Source organism: Branchiostoma lanceolatum, chromosome 3 (genome assembly GCF_035083965.1).
Source record: "Branchiostoma lanceolatum isolate klBraLanc5 chromosome 3, klBraLanc5.hap2, whole genome shotgun sequence".
Taxonomy (NCBI): domain Eukaryota; kingdom Metazoa; phylum Chordata; class Leptocardii; order Amphioxiformes; family Branchiostomatidae; genus Branchiostoma; species Branchiostoma lanceolatum.
In genome coordinates, this window is record NC_089724.1 from 6103913 (window position 1) to 6126785 (window position 22873).

Below are 22873 nucleotides of genomic sequence, written 5' to 3' on the forward strand. Positions count from 1 at the left end.
TTGGTAGTTTTTCGTGTAAAGCCTGTATTTTCATATTGTTGCGCATTAGTGCAGACAAATATAGCTTAACTTTCTACAAATGTTTTGAATAAAAGTAGATTTCAAGAGATAAAATGCATTTGGTGGTGAATTTAAAAACCTTATGATGCAGACTTCAATAGGGTACCTCCTTCCATTTTCTATTAATCATTTCTGCTAAGGATTGCTGAACCACAGTTGAAAGGCGGGTGTTGGACATGTTTGAACACGTGCTTGCAAAGCCATGTATTGCTGAGCTCCTTGATGTAAAGATATAAATATTCATCAACGAGGAAGGTTCCTACGCAGATGATGAGAGTCCTTGTTCAAAAAGTGAATTCTTGAAAAAAAATTGCTGGAACAGTTTAAATGATCTATTAAAGAAAAATAATTTTCATGGAGACTGAAATTACAAACATGTGCATTCCATGAGAAAATACTGCACTTCTTGTCTCAAAACATTCTAATCAAAAGGGTAGGTCAAAATGTTTCCGGCAATTGTAATTATGTTTCATTTCTTTGAGTGATTGCAATTGGGCAATATGCACAGCATTGCCAGGCAATTCGATGGTATACCAGGCTGTATCTTAAGATGAAAACCTAACTATATGTATTGTCCTTCCGATATTTTTTTTCATCAATATACCCTCCCTTTTTTGACCCACTTGAAATAATGGGTACTGCTTTTACTTTGTTATTCCTACCCCCACCTCTCCCCCAACCCCCAGGTTATCCTTAGCTGTTCCAGGTAGTGGTCAATGTTCCATCCATATTCCGGCGTCACTTCGATGATACCATGATACTAGACCCATTTTCTGCTTTAAAAAAGCTGTATCTGCATCTGGATCTGTAGAACTAGCATAACTACTTTTTGCGTTACACATCAACTTCTCAAACGCGCGGTGTGGCATCATCTAGTAATATTTAACTGAACTACCTGTCACACCTATCCTTGGTAAATTTTGCTGTAAGAGTTGTTAAAAGGTATTTGGTAAATGCACTTGATGGCAACGACTTTCACTCTTCGATAGCTCTATGGAAAAAGTAAACTTTCAATACCTCAATCCTGGGTTGATAACTCTACTTGAAGTCATAGCTATGTCTTGTTCTTTTCTGAGCTGGAATCAAATACTCAGTAGTTGCTAACGTTACGTCTGCTATAGTTGATTAGTAATTTTGTACACCATACGTTGGCTGGACACTGTCCGGTGTCTTTGAGAGACGTCAGCTGTAGATCTGTTTTTATTTTGGCGATAGTAGCGCCGCTCGTTCAGAAGATGATCATGACTGTGTTTTTTTTCCTCTTGCTCAGAAAGAGAGCCTTGTTTAAAAGACAGTAAGTTTCGAAAGATGTGATATGTTCGGTGGGGAATTAAACTTATGATGCAGACTATGATATACTAGTATTACCCTCTGCAATTGTTTTCATTAAGCATTGTTGTTCTCTGTCCTGCTTGTATAAGTCCTGTTAAGGTGGGGTACAGGCAGGCGGCAGCACTTCTGGGGTGTCTTGAAAATACTATATAGTGTTACTTAAGGCTCTTGATTTTTTTTTTCTCCAAGTACCTCTGTGCAAGACAATAATTTATGCAAATTTTTATGACGTCATGACGACGTCATCAACAATTACAGGGCCACGCCCCTTTTTACAAAAGTGGTTTTTCCTTGCTAACGATCCAATGTACAAAGCTAATATTTTAGGGACAGATGCATAATAATGCCATTGGTCAATACACGGGCTCCTTTTTTGATATCTTTTTAAATCAATTTTGGTGAATTTTTTTCAATAATTTAATGAGAATCTCCTTCTGTGGGCCCTCACACATTATCAAAGTATCAAAATGCTTATGCCACCCGTGAGAGGCAAGTTCAGGTGGTAAACCTCAGAACAGCATTTCTTTTTCTGCCCTATCATATACAGTTTTGTCAAACTTTTGCTTTTAAAATCATGCTGTAGAGGTAGTTTTAATAAAATTGGCATTTAGTAATCGTAAAATGACCCCAAATCGCCAATATTTGCTTTTTCCCCAATCATCCAAGCACTAACATTGACATACAGGTGAATAACCTCTGCAAACACACTATCTGACAGTCAGAGCAGTGTTAACAGCCAGGCCAGAGAATCCAGCTTTCCAGAGGGAGGGAGGGAATAGCCAAAATGGAGGCCCCTGATTGGTCAGGCTGTTCTTAAAGGTATCGGCACCCAACCAGGACGTTGGAAACTGCAACTTTGCCCTTGAAGTTTGCGGTAAACTGATAACGTATGTAGGAAAATGATGCCAGATAATGAAAATAGACCTACACATCTAACAAATCAGATGGTTATTTTGTCAAAATATTTTTGTTGAAAATGTGCTGCCGCATGCCTGTACCCCACCTTAAACCACAGTCAAAAGACAGGTGTATCACTGATGCTTGAACAAGTATTTGCAGAGGCATGTATTACTCAGCCCTTTGATGTCGAGTAGACAGAGTTAATCAAGTTTGGTATGCAAAACCGTCAACAACAAGGAAGGTTGCTATGCAACTGAAGAGACAAAATGTTGACAGTAAACAGGTGTTATCAGATCAGGCTTAAACCATGAAGATATTGTCACGCCACACCGAGCATTTTAACGGCAACATTTTGTTTTTTTCTGACAAAGCATTGGAGAAGGAAAAAAAATCACGGATCATGTTGGATGACTTTGCAATTGTAATCGCTAATTTCTTGACTGGATGAGAAATGTGCAAATCGGTATCACGAAGAGTGTTGTTACAGCTTGTACCATGATGTCAAAACTTGAATTTATACGCAGATGAGAAAACAAACAAATTGGGTGACCAAAAAGTACTAGAATTTTAAATCAATTCGTCAGAGCCTGAACTTGCCATCGATTTACGAAGAAATGCATCTCAATTGTTACTGTAGCAGCATCTCTTCGAAGCTTCACCCTAGGTCAGAAACATCAATGCTCGAGACGAGCATGACTTCACTGACCCATTAGGAGAAGCAGGGGTTACGACGGCTGAATTCCCTACCCCATTTGCTTTATACTTGGTTCGATTATACACTAGGTTTTTCTCTTTCTGACAACATTAGTCATTAATGCCAAGACAATCTTTTCCATGAGTTTTATCCAACGAAATGGCAAATTTTGCGCTACATTTTTGACGTGAAAATAATGTTTTCTCCTTCTGATTTACCAACATTAGAGAGGTTGAAGAAACAAAACTCAGTTGGTCTTGTAGCGGAAGGGATATGCATTCCGTTAAATTCATATGTTTCTTAGTAGTGCCACTAGTGGATCGTATGAATCCCGAAATAGTTTTGTGCATTCCGTAAAACTGATATGAACACTGGTATCCTGGTATCTAAGTTACTTATCAACGAGACTCAGCGAAATTCGATGTAATCTGAAATGTATTATTCTTACTGTGGCTACATTCTATTAACAAATTGTTTCTCATGATCACTACCAGTTCTGTTGACAAGTTACACAAAATGAGGCCGACAAAGACACTCTCGCCAGTCCACCCCCGTCTTGACGACTGTGAGTGCACCCCAAGTGTTAAGCACCTCTTCCTACGCCACCACATCCTTCAGGGTCCCATGTTCTACATAAGGTGGATATACGCAGCCCTGTATTCTCTCTACCTTCTGTTCGTCTTACGAGCTCCAACCGACCGGGACATTGTTGACTTCATAGAGAACACGACAATGGCTATGCTGATTCGCCCTGCAGCAGACGACAAACCGGGCGAATATAAAGTGACGGTGAACAATTGCAAGCTGCGTGCCTCTGGAGGATACAAGCTGAAGAACATGTCACTGGGGTATAACAAAGGACAAAGCGGCGCCTATATTTTGTACTTCACTCGCAACGGAGTTGAAGTGAGCAATAGATCTCAGATCTTTTCGACCATTTACTTCTACCATATTTTCTCCATGCACCCCAAGTCCCACTTGTTCTCCAATAGCCTGGTCCGACACATCGTGGATAATGATATAAAGGCTCTCAAAGAGTCGACCTACACTTCTATTCCGTTACATAAGGAGCTCCTCAATCCGTCGCTGAATCCGTTCGGAGGAAACGCACCCAAGTATCTAGGCTATGGACTTCCCGTCATCAGAGAGAACCTTGTAGAGGAGAGCAGGAATATGAGTGAACTGGAAGGGCACCAAGTCGTACATCGCTCGAATTTACATGGGAAGGACTCTTTTGTCGGCAAACTCTTCAGGTTGGTGGAAATTTTTAGATGGTTGTGAAGTTAATGTTAGATTTTTTAGTGTTAAACAGTTAAGTTCCATTTAGAAGCAGCGCTGGCAGGTTAGTTTTTGAGATAGCAGGCAGAAGTATATGTTCAATTCCTCACTGTATTTCAAAGGTTTATCAATATATTGTATTACATGATATAACGTTATGGGTCTTCAGAACCTTGGTTTCTTTTCATTTCGATCTAACCTGACTTCTAAATTTTGCTCAACCTACTGTCTCATCACATGATATAAATGAGGTGCCTAATGGCTTTCTAACCAGGCCGACAGTTAACCCGGGCTATCTAGACTGGGGGGGGGGGGGCTAAAAGTGCCCGTACCAAGTTTGACATCGTATAACTGCCAAACGACGTATGCTAGGACTACCAAACCTGGTGACTCCAAACCTGGTGACTTTTCCTAAAATTTTGTTTGCAACAATATTATGGTAATAGTATAAAGATTATTATTTTTCGTGTTGCCATGGCAAAGGGTTTCTTAATAGGCATTTCACCAATATTCACCAATTTCGGTTTGAAAAATGATTTTTCTAATAATTTCTTGCTCAACCACGCTTGTTTCCTATATGTATAACATTGTATGTAATTTGATGTAACTTTAATGATTTAATATTCATAAATTATACTAATTTAATGATGTCATCGGTCAAAATCCAAGATGGCAGACTATATCAGTAGTTTAGGTACTAACAGGCGTTTTCGCCTTCAAATTCGTCACTATCTGGTATTTCAACAAACAGAAACATACAGATAACGTTTCCAGTTTATTTCCATTGTGTTTTTGGGTCATGAGTTGAAGAATGTATTTTCAAAAATTATAGCTGATCCAAGATGGTGGATCCCAAGGGATCGCCAACAACACATGGCGAGATTCTATGGCGTCATTTTTACGTCAACCTGACGTTACTATTGATGTCAGATGTCTCGGCATACCTTAACATCAAGAAGACACATTTTTCTGTTTAATACCTTGATGATGGTACACCATACCGTTTGGAAGTTAAGTGTGTGTGTGGGGGGGGGGGGTCGAATGTCGAAGTCCCAGATATCTCGAAAAAGCCACGTCTAAATAGGGTTAACACAAGATGCTCACATGGTCGTTAAAATTTAGCTTTGTTGTATACTTTTTAAAGTGCTAGATAATAATGGCTACTTTTCCCCCCATCTGACAGGTCAAGACTGGCGCTGCAGGGCGTCATGAAGCGCCACGAGATCGACCCGAAGTTGTTGGACGCTCTGTTTAACCACACCATTGTGCACAGTGTGGACCATGTTAGCAACAGTGAGCGGTCGTTCCTAAGGTGCGTTGGATTGCAATTTATTATCGTTTTAACTCTTTTCCAGTCCCGAAAAATTTATGGCTATAAGTTATTTTTCAACATTGAATGACGCTTAAATGACTCTAATTATACGGTCGACTTTGTTCCAATGCGGAACGATGTTTCAATCAACAGTTTATGTTGAAGACGGCCGTACGATATAACGCTAGAGAAATTACTTTATTTTTCAGTAGCTATGAATGCAAATGTCGCTGAACACATGTAGCTAAATAAATAAAATGCAGTTTTCATTAAATATGATATTTTACTGGCGAGAGTTTCAATCTCAGATATTCCTGAATCTGAGCCTGAGGTGTTGACAAAAACGACTTCCATGCGGAGTGCTTGCGTGCAATTTTTAGAATATTTTTCAACTTAATCGCAATCCATGCTGTGACTGTGGGTACCAATCTGAAACCATCTTCAATTTGATATTTGATTGTCCCAAATATATTCCACACAGAACAAACTTTCTTGACAAGCTAAGAAATCTAATGTCCCAAATATATTCAACACAGAACGAACTTTCTTGACAAGCTAACAAATTAAGCTGGACTTAAATACCATCTCTGACAGTACCAAACTTGCCCTTGTTCTTAGAGGATCATCTGCTGACTGTAATCTAAATATTATGCTACTTAAACAAACATACATTCAACAGACCCAACGCTTCTAGCTCTATTGGGCGGAGAATTTCCGTGCAGAAGATATAGAAGTGAACTATCAAATTTACATCTAAATTGAATTAATATGTTCTTAGGTGTGTGGGGGGGGGGGGGGGCGTAGGCACAATTGAGGTTTTGTTTTATTGTTGTATTCATATATATATATATATATATTTATATCTATAAGTCTAAATATTTTGAGCTGGCAAAATAAGTTGAATAACTTTAACGCAGCGCCTCTTTGTCTTAGTCTCTGTTATTTCTGAATAATAATTCTAAAAATCACAGTACCGCGGCCCTGAGGTATCGCAAAAACTATTAGCAAATTTTCTCTGGGACGATCCCATTACAATCACATCGGAAGCTTGGCTCCTTACACCGTTCTTTCAGGTTTTCTCTTCATCCGTGGGACAAAGAATGCAGCCTCTATAAGGCCTTCAACACCAGTGTGGTCCGTTTACTGCTCGCCCAGCCCAACCTGAACCCGCTGGCACCGAACACCATCCGCTCTATTAACAAGCCGTTCTACCAGGACCTGTACAAGGAACTGAAGAAGATCGACCCCGCGTGGGCGGATGTAGTGACTGCTAGTGTCATGTACTAGATGGTACATATAGGTCCGTCAAAGCCGTGTTACAAATTTGTGTTTGGTAACGTTGTAGGTCTACTCTTAACCTGTCCTACTACAATCTGTACCGCTAACTGCAGAAGATTAACGAGGGGACGTCATGCAATATATCGATATCTGTATATCTGTTTATCTCTATATTTCAATATATCTCTATATCTCTACATCCATATATCTATATACCTATATATCTTTATCTCTATATATCTATATATCTATATATCTAAATATCTAAATATCTCTCTCTATATATCCATCTATCCATCTATCTATCTATCTATCTATCTATCTATCTATCTATCTCACTCTCTCTCTGTCTCTCTCTCTCTATATATATATACACATACATATTTGTGGAAGGAAGGGATGAAACAACAAAAATTCCACGATTTTTCCTACATCCTTTGTTGGATGTCTCATTCCATGTCTTAACGAGGTTTAGGGCAGTGGGTTGCGTATGACAATATATGAAAGCAAGTAAACAACGCAAACCAGGGAGTGAAGTCTTTAAGTGTTATTTTCAATATATTACGAATTGCTAACATGTGACATCAATCTATCATGATGTACTATTAGTTATGTATACTCTCTATACATGTTACTAATGTTAAATAAATGAACAACAGAGAAATTTTGAGGATTGCCATCTGACGCTAGCTAAATAAGGAAATCGAAGACAATCCGTATTCAATGCAACGAACAAGACTGTGAACGTTTCATAAAGTGATAGTTTTCCTATAAACCTGATGAGAACAGAAACGCAGTGATTTTGTCTCTACTCCTCTACTCCACACCACTCCCGTTGTCTCAACTTCATGCATCTCCACTCATTTCCACTCTATAAATGATTCGATTCGGTTCAGACAGAATTGCTGAAAACAAGTGGTAACACCTTTATGCCTGACTACAATGTATATCTGCAGTTCATATGATGACTGCAATATGTCATCTGTGAGCCATGAGTGACAGACTAGCAGTCATGTGCCATATGTAAAATCCACGCTAGATGTCCCCATTGATACGTAAAGAAGTGATATAGGGTAAAAATGCCGGTGTGCTCTTTGATCAGCTGATATAGTATTCACAGTACAAATAACCGCCATTTGTAGTCCTCTTACACAAGATAGACACGTAAATGTAACTGTTAAATACATGTATAACGTAAAACATCAAGGCAGAATCGTTTTTGTTAATCCTTATTTTTTGTCAAAGCTAGTCTGGCAGACACCTTTTCTTAAATCTTGTACCTTACATACTTCGCTGTGTCATGAACCATGGTAAAATGGCAATTCATCTTTGATAGTCAGTAAACATACTCAAGATCTATGACCTATAGCTGCATTGGTGTGTGTTTATTCAAACCTATCTAGAATTGGCTTTTGGGGGTGGGTTATATTCAATATATGGCAACTCTACATATGGGAAACAACCATGACTACATATATCCCCATTCACAAAGTAGATCTTACGAATAAATATATTCTGACGACCTTGTTTTTCTGACACGTCTCAATCTAGCCCAAGGCTATTTTGGGGTTTTCAGCAATTTTTAGCTCGACTGATTTTGTTTTTCTTTCTGTAGTCGTTTTCTTGTGTTTTTGATGAAACTAAGCACACGTAACTATTGTGTTTGTCAGGTATGTTTGCAATGATGTGACTGAGTGCTCAGTGAATTCTAGGACCGATCTAGTGACGAGAAGTGTAGTACAAGGCAGCTAGGAAGGCCTGAGACAGCGAAACGACATGTCACGTAATTACATGCGCCATCGTGTTTATTCAAGCGAACAAGAAACGGTCATCAGTGTGTGAGTGTTTACATGGATAGTGCAGTAATCCAGTCCAATCTTAAAAGAAAAAATGTATTTCTGTCAATACTGCATGCATTACCGCTATCCGTGACTGCAGTTTTGACAAGAATCGATAGAGGTCGCTAGTAGACCGCCTGTGGCTCGATGTCACGGTGGGGAATACCTGAGCCTCCCGGGTTATCAAGTCTTCCTTACCTTATATGGAAAACAAATATATACTTTAGTACATATACACTAGATTTGATGCGTTTTTCTACAAACATGACGAGAGACGCATGGCTCTCGTCTGTACAGGTTAAACGATTGTTGATTTAGAACTGTGGAAGGGGCATTCTGACGCAGCCTTGTCTTTGTAACAACGTTCCACTCCAATCATTGTTATGTTATATCAACGCCATTCGGGCTACTTTTTGTGACTACAATGTCCATATATAAGGAATTGGATTGAGTTGAATCAAGGAGGCTCAATCAAAATTTCACAAGGTCGTCAAAAGGATTCGAGGGTTCTGAATTATTTCAAACCGTTGTTATTAGGCCATGTTGATTTGATTATATGGATGAAATCCTCTGGGAATCCCAAAACTGATGCAAGCGTGCGAATAAAAAAAAGGTTTTGCCAAAAAAGTTGCCTTCATTATGAAATCTAAGTAAGTGGTCAGGAAGGTTGAATCATTTTAGAATGCTAGGATTGGAGCTTAGGCACACAATATTGTTATGCTGACTTTCCTTCAGAAATATTACAGATGATTGTGTTATGTTTTTGTCTGAATAATATTTAGAGCAGATACAATGTGTAGTGGTCTATCTGTATTCTGGTGCTAGGTGTGCTGCAGTTAGCACAGGTGTCATTAGGAGGCAGTGCTGCACTGGGCTGCATGTGCATGCACATAGAGCTGTATATCCTTGTAAAGGAGTCCTAAACCCCAAAAGGGGGTGTTATTTTCCACTAGATCATGTATCAATAAATACATAATCAGTCGACTTTTTACAGAATTCCGCTTGTAGTGAATTACATAAAGTGTTTTTTGTTAAAAAGATATGATGCTCACTAAACCCGTGCAGACCCTACCCATGTACATGTTCACACTTCCTTCACCGTGAATATTTTTGGCATAAATGAGGGGCGATAAGCACAATATGAAGGCCACTTTTAAATAAGATATAAAAGAACACATAACAAGACATGTTTTTCTTATCAACCCTGAAATTCTTTTTGTAACCTAGCTTTTGTCAGACCTTTTCAGGTACATTCTATTCAGTCATAGGCTGAGGTTGTTTAAATTAAATGATTACAAAATAGGGTCACCTGGGGAATTTAGTAAAATACTGGATGTTTTTGATGCGCACGGGACTAGTGGGTACTTTATCGTATACTGTCAAGAGTATTGATTTTTGATTCCTAAAACTATTATCTATTGGACAATAACTCCCACCTCTGGAGTTAAGGACTATTTTAATTAAAGACTCAGTCGATTAACAGGATAGACGGCCCTGACGACCAGCTCGGGTATCTTTTTAAACTAGACGAAGCACCTGCTACTTGACTTTGACTTGTAAAATCTTACTAATTTCATTCATGTGACAAAATGGTGTTGTTTAGGACAGATATCGTAGTTATGGCTGTCACGAGAAGCCTATTTCAAAACACACTGAAACTGGGTTTCATAAAAGTACTATAAAAGTAATATTCTCAATTTCAATCTTTTAAAAGAATATTCTGCAAAATGAAAACAGGGGTTGTTCAGCTCAAAATACGAGAGCAGCTGACCCTGGTAAACAAACCCCTACCTTTGACCCCAGTTTTCTCTTTCATCTCTACGCAGGGCCCGACGACTCACATCAAGTCCTTATTTACATCATTTTACAATTATATTGGTCTTATTGGTCTTCATTAAGTCAAAAAACCATGAATATACTTATCCATCTTACCTTATTCTTATCTTGTATCAGAGTCAGCAAATTAAAGCCCCCCCCCCCCTGGCTTTCAAAGAACTCTGCTGGAAAACCCTTTACTTGTTATGAATTTGATAACACACAAGGCGTAATAGTAAATGAATGCCATGTGTTAAGTGTTAAGATCCAACATATTTTTTCAAGGACACTGTGACATCATCAAATCATCAAATCCAGAGCACAAAGTATCCCAGAGCCTGCATAAATGTGCGCAGGAAACAGTGACACCATACTGCCCATGAAACACATGCAGAATCGCATTCACGATTGAATTGATTTGGTTGAGAATGTTTCCCTGAAAAAGTTCACTGAGGCCATGGAATACATGACAGTTGTACATGGTTATTGATAAACTGTATACTCAGATGTATACTCAGTATAAATAGATATACATATATCATATGCAGTCCTGTTCTCAAACGCGGGACCTCCATTTAACATCCTACCTGAGAGACATCCCTAACCGAAGCTATGTACTTACTTTCACCAGAATGAAGTGAGGAAAGTCGTGTTAAAGTGCCTTTACCAATGGCACAACGTCAAACGGACAAATCAAGGGACCACAGATTTGAAAACAGGTCATCTGGGTTTTGGGCCAAACACCCTACCACCGCGTTGTACCTTTGAAAACTTAAGCTGACTAATGTGATGTTAGGTAATATGATGAGATTCAACCTGAGCTGCAGAGCCACTGGACATTTTTTTTGTAACTACGAAAAGATTTCTGTTAGCTGTGGGGTTCTGGTTGCTTGCTCTTGCCCCCCCCCCCACACACACACACACCTCCAAACACACACCAAACCACAAAGTCACACACCAAACCACATACACACATTTCCATCAACAGGCTAGATATATGAGTCACGCATTGGTAACCAATAAAGAAGTAAAGAAAAAAGTCAGACCCACAATGTGAAGTTTACATTTAACACCAAACTACTTTTATCATAATTGGATTCTTGATCTCCATAAATAGAGGTGAGTTCAAAAGGCCCAAAATACAATAATTTAAGTTCAAAATGCTCATGATTTAGTAAATTACAAAGTAATGGAAAGACAAGTTAGAAAAGATTTCTTGTCAAATGTGAAACTTAATGTGACAGTTTGATGCCTGTTTCTGTTACCAACCCTCTTTTTTTCTGTGTGGACTATGCACTACAACAGTATACATATAGATGATGTCCTTTTAACATTTCACATTCAATTTCTGGCCACATACTCATTGTAACCAACTTTGTGTCTATCAGCAAAGTAAGTGAAAAATGTACTTGGTGCTAAGATATTACTAGTAAGAATATTTTACAAGTTAAGTGCCATTTTTCTGTTAGTTCTAAACATCACCATCATCATGAATGCATGGTAGGTTCAACGATACTTCAAGGGTTTGCCCTCTGCTGCTACTTGTAGTAGCTTGAATTTAACCCTATATAGACTGGGCTTTTTTTTTTATATCTGGGCATCAGCCCCCACCCCCTCATAACTTACAACTAGTATAATTTATCATCACCAAATTTGCAGGGAATGATGTACACAGAAACTTCAATCATTCCTGTAATTTTGGTAACGTTATGACGTGATATGACGTCATTGTTGCCAACTGAAGTTTAGCAAAAGTCATCAAGTTTGGTAGTCCTAGCATACGTCGCTTGACAGTTATACGATGTCAAAGTTGGCGCTTTGTTGGCCACCCCCACCCCCAGTCTAGATAGGGTTAATTCATATCCTAGAGTGCTTGTATTGAATATCCTTGATCATGCGCGCAATAAGAGGAATTAGAAGCATATCACTGAGCTAGACACTAACTTAAGGCATATGTATGTGGATCATATTTACTTATCACATAGGTAGATGGCGTCGACCAATCAGAAGCCTCCATTGCCCACAATAAGTGGTCTGTTATCACGCCATAACACACCACTTATTGACGTCATGTCAGAACACAACCGTTGCATTTTGTAGAGGGGGTATCTTTTTGATGAATCTTTTTCTTAACCTTGTTTAAAATATCTTTATTGTCTTAAAATTCCCAAAAAATTCCTTAGCATACATGAACAATACATAAAAAAAGGAAAACAAATTCAATTCAAGTAAGATTCAAACGGACAAACAATATTTATCACACCCCCACCGTCAAAGTGGAACCGGCCCAGATCAGGCGACATTGGAACCCGTTCGAATTCGATTGTCATGGACGGAGCTGAGTGACAGTTTTTCGTCAAAGAACTGTCAGACGCCGACTTAGAGTCAGTTTTCGGGTCATGGGAAGCTGAGGAAGACGCCCAGGAACATGCTGAAGGAGTTGAGGGGCGAAAAACTGACGCAAATTTGCGAAGAGGAGACTCGGGAGCGAAAATAGGTTTGGATTCCAGGCTAACGTATTTCCCCAAGCTAATCTGGCAGTCAAAGAAATCGCCCATGAAGCCGCCGAACTCCTCCTCAGTTTCTACCCAGGGGGACCCCAGGAAGGTATGTTCACGTTTCTGAGGGGTTTTACCCAGCGAAAATGAAAAATATTGCCGGCAAATTGATGTCGCCGTGTTCCAAACAAACGTGACACGTACTAAACACGCCCCCTCCCCATGACCCATGTCACGTAACCTCCCCAAACCGATGTGTTGGCATCGAAAAAAATTACGGTCAAAATCGCCAAAATTCTTACAAGTTTCTACCTACAAGGATCTCAGCAAGATACGTGTACGCTTCTGTGGGATTATTTTCCGGCTTGAGCAAAAATTATCCCGGGAAACTACAAGCAAATAAAGGGGATGTAAACATGCTTGATTGTTCTTACCACAGCCAACTAAGCGTTTAACAATCGGGCGTCAGGAATTGTGAAAATTGAACAGAAATTTACAATTATACCGCCAGATATGAAGTCTACGTGTCCATAACAATAAGACAAGTTACTGCTTGTTTACATTGGTTTGTATAAAGATCATATGTACATTGGATTGATTTTACATGTATAGTATTAAATAAAGAATCTATGTATTGTACAGGGATTTGTCTCTCTTATATGTATCAGTTTGGATAGGCTATGTGATAATAACGTTAATGACCCACCCGTTCCTCGGTTTATATGGTGTCATAACGCCTGGTCATGTGCTATAACCACCTCATAAAACCACCTCGTTCGCTTCGCTCACTCTGTGGTTTTATTCGATGGTTATAGCACCTAACCAGGCGTTATGACACCATATAAACCTTGGGGCGGGTCATTAACCCTTAATTAATCAAGTTCAACAAATATAGGTTCAAAGCTTCTAGTTGTGCGTAACGGTTTGTAAATCTCTTTTTTCAGTCATTTCTATTATACACTGTAGTTTACATATTTTGTATTGATATTGAAATACTAATCGACAGTATTGAGAAATCTTCTTTTTCCTTCTACTCAAACACATCTCTCAAACACTTGTATCCATTTAACAGATAAATTGTAAGATATTTGTAGAATTGAAAATAAAGCTACATTAATATACGTTTACAGGCTACGGAAATAACATAACATTTTGTGTGCACAATGTTAAATTTTCTTTAAATGATTTTCCTCACAACCAGTGTTTTAGATTACATGTATAATGTACACTCTGTTTAATCTGTCTGTACCACAGTTTGAATCGATCTAGTCAAAGCAAAATCAGAAAAAGTTGCATCTAATTCTTTAAACATTTTGTAATTGCTGTCTTTTGCCTTAGTTGTACTGGTAAAAGAAAAGAGTAAGAGTTCCGAAAGGTACAGTTTTTAGTAGTAGTAGTAAACTGTCAACAGTCTCAAATCAGAAGATGGTGTAGTTCTTGAAGAGTTACATTTATTGTTGTAGAAGTATTATGAAATATTTCAATATATTACTGGGTATGCCACACACAAAAAGGATGCCAGTTTCATGAAGATTTACTCATTTCTAAAAATAAGAAAGCCGCTAAACCTACCCAAAACCCATCAGAATGGAGCGCCCAGCTGTAACATGTCAATTGTATTCAGCTTTCAAATTATATAGGAATGATTCTAACCACTCGCAAAGTCCTGGTGTGAATATACATTGTGTAGATAGCAAAATATATAACACCTTCTGAGATATTATATATCCCAGTCATCACATGATCTATAGCTATGTATTGGACATACTGTAAAAAGGTAATCATTTGCTACTCTGTTAAATCGATGGATTATTATTACTTTCCTTGTATTGTACCCAATTTATTGTGTGAGCAATACTGTAAATGCAAAAATGTTCCCGTTGGTTTTAGGTTCGCGGTTTTTGCGGTGAAAGTTAAAGTTTTAGTCCAATACTGTAGCGGTATGTAACTATAGCACTGCTGCCAACTTAAAACCACCGCGAACATTTCATTTTCCCCTTAGCGCGAAATATAAACGACGCGGACTTGAATGCATTTACAGTATGATGGAATCTTATCATTATCACATGGATATGCAGTCCCTTGATGATAGTTTCTGTTGTACACTTGAAGGCAAACTGTACACAGCAAAGGCTCAATGGCCATGACAATGTACATGTATGGTGGTTTTAACCACAGCCCGCCTCCTTCAGCTTGTAGTAACTTAAACTTCACAGCCTTGATGCATGTCTAACCCACTACATGTATATTGAGAAACCCGCATGAACAGTCTAGTGTTTTGGGTACAGGGAGAAATTGTGCTGAGGTACACTATTTTTGCTTCACAATGTTTCTGTAAGCACAAGATAGAGGAACTAAGGTAGAGGTACAATATTTTCAGATAAAATCCACCGCAATATCCATATTCATTGATCCATTGATGTATATTCTATTGTTTGTGTGCTCTTAGGTGCTGAATAGTCACAGCTGATTGCTCCATTCCAGATGGGTTTGGAATATTTTAGCCCCTCCCTTCCCCCTGCTTGTCAGTAGCAAGATGATTAATATTCTGTCACTGACTCTCCATGGCATGTGTCCATTTTGTACAACTGATGTTAAGTCACTGATCTTGTAGACCTGTACCAGTGGTGTATAATTAGCTCACAGAAAAACTAGTCTTCCACCGGTCGTAACAGGAAAGACAGACAACAGATACAGTATACACACTTGTCAGTTTCATTACCCTATAAAATTCTCCTAGAACGACAAGTAAACTGAACGGTGGACTACAGCATACCATCCTTATGACTGCGACCCTTTCCTGTAGCAAGCATTCTGGGTGAGTGACAGCAGCCATTCTGGGTGAGTGACAGCAGCCAGGATACAAAGTCCCAGCTTCCAGGTCGAGAGGCAGGATCACTAACCACTAGGCACGCACTACCAATGATTTATGCTGCTATTTAGTCAAAACTTTACATGTTTACATACAATTGACATATTATGTCCATTGTCAGAATACGATTCTACATGTTATATACAGCTATATCAGCTTCTATAATTTCGAACTTAGAATCTATACAAACAACCCCTAGGCCCTCCACCCAGTCTACTTTGTACCTACTAACGATGTCTACGATGAACTGCAGTTGCTATTGTTTTTTTAAACAATAAGTAGATACCTTTAAAAAGTATTTTATGATGTTATCTTACATTTTTGAGGTCTTAGCCCCGTTGCCTTAGAAACAAACTCAGACAATCAGGTAGTTCACGTAAACATGAACCAATACGTCCTTGAAAATTGAACGAGGACTTCTGTTTAGCACAATGAATTTATGGGCAGATGATTTTTGGTTGCCAATTTGAGGGTTTTTTTCCATGGTGCTAAGCATAGAAAGAAAAAAAACTCAGCAGTCTCAGCATTTTAAATCAAGTTTGAATACATAATGGCATTTACAGCCATGTGTCGCTGACTCCTGTTTGGTATTTTTTATATTAGTATAAAAGTGATATAAAAATCTGTCGCTAATCCCCCAATTTCGGAGTTAACAAATTTGTGTCAGGGGAAAAAATACCATGAGACCAACTTTGGAAAATTTATATCCATAACCCTAAAGTTTGATTGGACATAAAGTAAATTAGTTTTTCTAGTCTTCCATGAAGATGTATTAATAAATTATATAATTTCAATAAATTTTTGTCTCGTTCCAAACCTTTTTTTAAAAATGAGGATACTTTTTAGTCCAAAATACTCATGTACTCAGAAACAATGAGCACCTTAGTGATCAGTTGATAGATATTCAAGTCAAGTATAAATATTCCAAAATGTACACAATGTTAACAAAATATATTAAACTTTGTTGAACTTAAAGACCTATTAACAATGACAATGACAATTGAACTTTATTGCATATTCATGTCCAACATGGGCTAAATGCATTAGGTAACATGAAAAGGAACATTGTGCTATATTCCATCTAAATCTACAGAGTCTATTCTCTCTTCTTGAAACATTTGTACACAAATTCACATAGTTTTTCAATTATATCATAGTTTCTACAAGGCATAATACATGTGAATAACTTGTAATTTGTAAGATGCGCACATTTCTTGTCTAGTTGTATGGCACTTAGAAGGGATCTGCGCATTAACCAGTGTAAAGAAAAGGAAACTGAAGTGGTATGGCCACATGTTACAATCTTCAGGACTAGTGAAAACTATTAATCAAGGAACAGTCCAGAGAGGAAGGAAGAGGGGTAGACAACAGAAAAGATGGGAGGATGATTTTAGAGAATTAATAGTCATGACACACACAAAAATTGAGGCAAACTGAGAAGGGTAGAGAAAATTGGTAGCCAGATCCTCGATTCTTTGGCTCCCCATAGGTCACATAGTTAGACTAGTCTAAGAGATAGATGAGGTGAGATATCATGATGATTGTCATCAGGTGAATGGCAGAAACATTCGTGCCATGTGTGCACCTGTGTGTATCAATGAACAGCCAGTTTTGGAAAAAATGTGTGATTTTTTTTTTCACAATGATAGACATCAGCAGAAGCTTCTTGATCTGGAATATCTCATGATTTTACTAGTTGTAAGAAAACCAGATGCCTACGGGGCACGTCTTTGCCTGTTTAAGCCTTGCTGCATATAATACTCTGACTTTAGCTCTGTGATTTGTGTTGTAATATGGACAGAGGACATAGAAATATGTATGATGTCATGAAGAAGTGTCCGTTCCCTGAGGCCATGGAGAACTCTTCTTCCTGACAGTCAGACTAATTTCCAGATACAACATACCAGAGAACGATGAGATGGTCGCTTCTGCATGTTTTAGAGATGAACAAGTCAAGAATTAAGTGAATTTTGGGTCAATTTCATTTTTTTCATTTTTCAAATTTTTTATAATGACGATAGGATTTACCCGAAAGTTGTCTCAACCGACAGAATAGTGTTGTTGTGATACATGTAGTAGTAGTAGAACGCTATGCTGCCCCCACGGCTGACTAAGCTAAGGGAGGGATGAGATGAGATGAGATGAGAGAGATGAGATGTATGTAATATAATATTCATAGTTAGCACTATGTTTACAGATACTTGTAAATGCCACCTGGACATATTCATACGTTCCTTCCCAATGACAGCGTGCATTTTCTTTTGTGTGGAAAAAAATGTTAAATGTATTGACTTGAGTCCTGCCTTTTGTCTGCTTGTATTGCCAATTGACATCAAATAATATGACTTGAATTTGAGAGGGGCTCTTGAGATGTGTTTTGGGTTCCCTCCCCTGGTATCACCCATGGCTAGTAGGTGTTCGGCAGTGAGGAGACAGACACACACCGTGGTATGTTACTGGTTCTCTCCCCTGGTATCTCTCATGGCCAGTAGGTGTTAGGTAGTGTGGAGAGGGGGAGGCACGCACGCTGTGGTGTGTTGCTGGTTTCCTCCCCTGTGATATCCCATGGCCAGTAGGTGTTAGGTATACGTAGTGTGAGGGGGAGGGACGCGCGTTGTGGTGTATTGCGGGTTTCCTCCCCTGGTATCTCCCATGGCCAGTAGGTGTTCGGTAGTGTGAAGAGGGGGAGGGACGCACGCTGTGGTGTGTTGCGGGTTTCTTCCCCTGGTATCTCCCATGGCCAGTAGGTGTTAGGTAGTGTGAGGGGGAGAGACGCACGCTGTGGTGTGTTACGGGGTCCCTCCCCTGTGATATCCCGTGGCCAGTAGGTGTTAGGTAGTGTGAAGGGGAGGGATGCACGCCGTGGTGTGTTACGGGTTCCCCTCCCTGGTATCTCCCAGGGCCAGTAGGTGTTAGGTAGTGTGAAGGGGAGGGATGCACGCCGTGGTGTGTTACGGGTTCCCTCCCCTGGTATCTCCCATGGTCAGTAGGTGTTAGGTAGTGTGGAGAGGGGGAGGGATGCACGCCGTGGTGTGTTACTGGTTCCCTCCCCTGGTATCTCCCAGGGCCAGTAGGTGCTAGGTAGTGTGAAGGGGAGGGATGCACGCCGTGGTGTGTTACGGGTTCCCTCCCCTGGTATCTCCCAGGGCCAGTAGGTGTTAGGTAGTGTGAAGGGGAGGGATGCACGCCGTGGTGTGTTACGGGTTCCCCTCCCTGGTATCTCCCAGGGCCAGTAGGTGTTAGGTAGTGTGAAGGGGAGGGATGCACGCCGTGGTGTGTTACGGGTTCCCTCCCCTGGTATCTCCCATGGTCAGTAGGTGTTAGGTAGTGTGGAGAGGGGGAGGGATGCACGCCATGGTGTGTTACTGGTTCCCTCCCCTGGTATCTCCCATGGGCAGTAGGTGTTAGGTAGTGTGAGGGGGAGAGACGCACGCTGTGGTGTGTTACGGGTTCCCTCCCCTGTGATATCCCGTGGCCAGTAGGTGTTAGGTAGTGTGAAGGGGAGGGATGCACGCCGTGGTGTGTTATGGGTTCCCCTCCCTAGTATCTCCCATGGCCTGTATGTGTTAGGTAGTGTGAGGGGGAGAGACGCACGCTGTGGTGTGTTACGGGTTCCCTCCCCTGGTATCTGCCATGGCCAGTAGGTGTTTGGTAGTGCGGAGACGGGGAGGAAAGCACACTGTGTTGTGTTACGGGTTCCCTCCCCTGTGATCTCACATGGCCAGTAGGTGTTTGGCAGTGTGGGTAGGGATGCACGCCGTGGCGTCTTACGGGTTCCCTGTTTTAGAATCGCCAATGGCCAGTAGGTGTTAGGTAGTGTGATGAGGTGGAGGGGTGCACGCCGTGGTGTGTTACAGGTTCCCTCCCCTGGGATCCCCCATGGCCAATAAGCGTTTGGCATTGTCAGATCAAACGGAGCTTGGCAATGCATGTATTGAGCTCCCTCCCCTGAGCCCACCTGCAGCCAGTTGGTGTAAGTCTTTCTATATGTAGCTACACAATGGTGCCTGTCTTCCCTAGACATTCTATATGTTTGTAAAAGCCTGGCGGCTGACTGATGATTGCTGTATGAAGTAGCAACAGTGTTGCCCTGATATGTATGTTGATTCTGTCTACTCTTTGTGACTGTTGGAAGTGACGGCTCTGCTACAGCACTGTAGAAGCGAATTGATTCATCATCAAGACTGTCTGAGATGGTATCGTCTGTGGGGTTTAGAAGTGATGGCTTTGCTACAGTAGCATCGACATGATCTTGGATCTGTGAGGTGTGTGGGAGGGCAGGCAGAGGCCTCTGAGCAGCAGCTATACGATCTGGGATCTCCCAGTAGGTGTGTGGGAGAGGAGGCAGAGGGTCCTGAGCAGCAGCTATTTGGTCTGGGATCTCCCAGTAGATGTTTGGGGGACCAGGCAGAGGCCTCTGAGCAGCAGCTACGTGATCTGGGATCTCCCAGTAGGTGTGAGGGTCTAGGATCCCCTGTTGGATAGATTGAACAGTATGGAGGGCTGCAGGCAATGACCCACAGGAGACAAGACCTGGAGGTGTCTGTACTTTGTTGTTGTTTCTTAACTTTGGAACACACTTCCTCAACAGGAACCCCACAATGAGAAGTAAGAAGAACAGAATCCCCACTGTGGAGACAACAACTGGGATGACAAGATCTAGAGGCTCTCGTGCTGAAGTGTTCTGCGCAGGATTGGCCTGCACTGTAGATGTCAGTGACATTTGGTCTTCTGTAGTTTGGGGCCTGATTTGAGGTTTGGATGTCAGACAGCTGTAAGCAGGACATGCTTTGTGGGCCTTCACTGGGGTTTTGGGAATGTTAAAGACAACTGGTCGGCCGTGTCTAGAGAGCAAAATGCAAGTTACCTGCTGTGTGTTGGTAGCGGGTGCATGGGTGCTCTGGCTGCTCTGGATGTCTTTTGAATGTGTGGTGCTGACCGTTTGTGTATCTGATGAGTTGTCAACCCGTATGGCAACATCTGCCATGGCTGTGTTCCCTACACCCATAGAAACCAGCTGTAAGTTACTAGGCTGCAAGGGTACTGTAATCCCCAGGTTGTGTTCCCACACCTGACTGCACTTCTCCTGGTAGTAACGCACCTTCTTCTCTGGATGGCCATGGGCGGCAATGACAACAAAAGGCGGCTGAGTGGTGATGTGTTGTGGAAAACTAGCCATTTCAGCACACAGTGCAGGGTTCATCATCGATTTGTTTCGAGGCACAAACTCTGCTGAATAGACCATCCACTTAAAAGTTTCATTTCTTGATTTCATCATGCAGAAATGAAACGTTGGCACCTGGACAGATACAATCTGTTCGTCATGGTCGACATCTTTATGCATAGCAAGGCTCCATCTCATTCTATGTGGCATTTCATCATGTACTGTTGCCAACCGGTCACCACTGACAAAGAAGGTTAACAATGCCTGCTGTCCCCAATCCACCATAGGCAGAAAACTCTCCTGCATGTAGAAATGATCACTTTTCACACCTTGGAATGTGCTTAGGGGAATGCTTTTGATGTTATTTGCCCCTGAGAATATGTCAATCATTTCCATACCAAAGAACCAGCCGGGGTCTACAACCTGCAACCTGTTGTTTTCCAAGTTCAGTACCATAAGGTTATGCATCCCTGTGAAGCAGTCTGAATCAATCTGTGCTATTCTGTTATTGGACAGGCTTAGCACAGCGAGACCTTCCAAGTCATTGAACCAGCTGCGTTTGACATATGTCAACCTGTTGAAATCCAGCCCAAACTCTTCCAGAGGTGAAAACTCATACGCATATGAAAGGCCAATATTAGCAAAGGTGTTATCCTCCACATCTGTGATTTCAGCATCAATCAGATACAAAGACAATAGAGTATCGAAGGGCGGCAGATTCTGGGCTGATAGAACCCCAAATGTATGACCTCTTATTGCAAAATCCGTTTGTGTGGGAAGTATGCAGGGCAAATCTTCAGGATTATCTGGCGGACTACTAGTGCTAGCACTGACAGCTTCAACTCTCCCTTCCAATTCCCGCCCATTACATAAGATGCACAAGTCTTCTTTTTCTGTGACTACATTTACCTGTATTATGTTCTGCATACAGTTGGACCAGGGAACTCTGTCGCACTCAGGGAAGCATAGTTTAGCCGAATCTATAGTGGCAGTTATGATCACCAAGATCAGGCAGAATTGCTTGATCGTGGGAGTTATCTTTCTAACAGCCACTAGGTACATCTCTATACCCAAGGAGGTTTTATCAACAATTAACCTCCTTGCTCTACCACCACAAGGAAAGGAATTCGATCATGATTGGGCTAGGGCTTTCTCTGGTGCCTGTCCTTCTGTTCAAGAATATGATTTTGCTACTCTTGGCCGGAAATAATTACATTCATTCTACCTCCCTTGACGGAGCGGAGATAATCATGACATCACAGCACCACAATTGTTTTTAAAAGACCAACATGAAGCAATCTGGAATTTGACCCTCAAAATGGCAACGTTTCAGATGGTTAAGAACCAAATATCATGGTCGGGGGTGTGGCAGACCCCCGGGGGGAACCCCTAGACTTCTTGTGCCACTAGCACTCAACGCATTCAGCTTCACACTGTCTACCAAAATTGGAAGAATGGACAACAACTTAGAGCTGGCAACAACCCTGTACTAACCTGATGAGTTTAAATGCCCTGCATCAAAATCAGACCGATGTTTGTCGACTGAACACACATCTGCAGTAAAGGTTCTCTTCACACCAGGAAACGTGGCTCCTCTACTGTGCATTAGTGCCTGTTCTAACCATACAGCATTATGGTGACTGTACTTTGTGTGAAATTTAATGCATTATGGATACCGGATATGGTACACAGAAATATGCAATCAATGAAAATATGTCCATTCCCCAAGGCTGCGGGGAAACTCTTCTTCCTGACAGTCAGACTAATTTCCTTGGGCCACTGGTCATCTTGTGGCTGATTTCTTTGTTGACATATTGTTTTAAGATGTGAAA

General features: G+C 40.8%; 1 protein-coding gene across 1 annotated transcript; it reads left to right on the forward strand.

Annotated features, from left to right (window-relative positions):
* The first annotated feature begins 3487 nt into the window (after window positions 1-3487).
* LOC136429256 (uncharacterized) lies at window positions 3488-6863 on the forward strand. Its single transcript, XM_066419118.1, has 3 exons — window positions 3488-4239; window positions 5448-5588; window positions 6650-6863. Exons 1-3 carry the CDS (start codon window positions 3503-3505, stop codon window positions 6861-6863), a joined length of 1092 nt encoding a protein of 363 aa, XP_066275215.1. The 5' UTR covers window positions 3488-3502.
* The last annotated feature ends 16010 nt before the right edge of the window (window positions 6864-22873 follow it).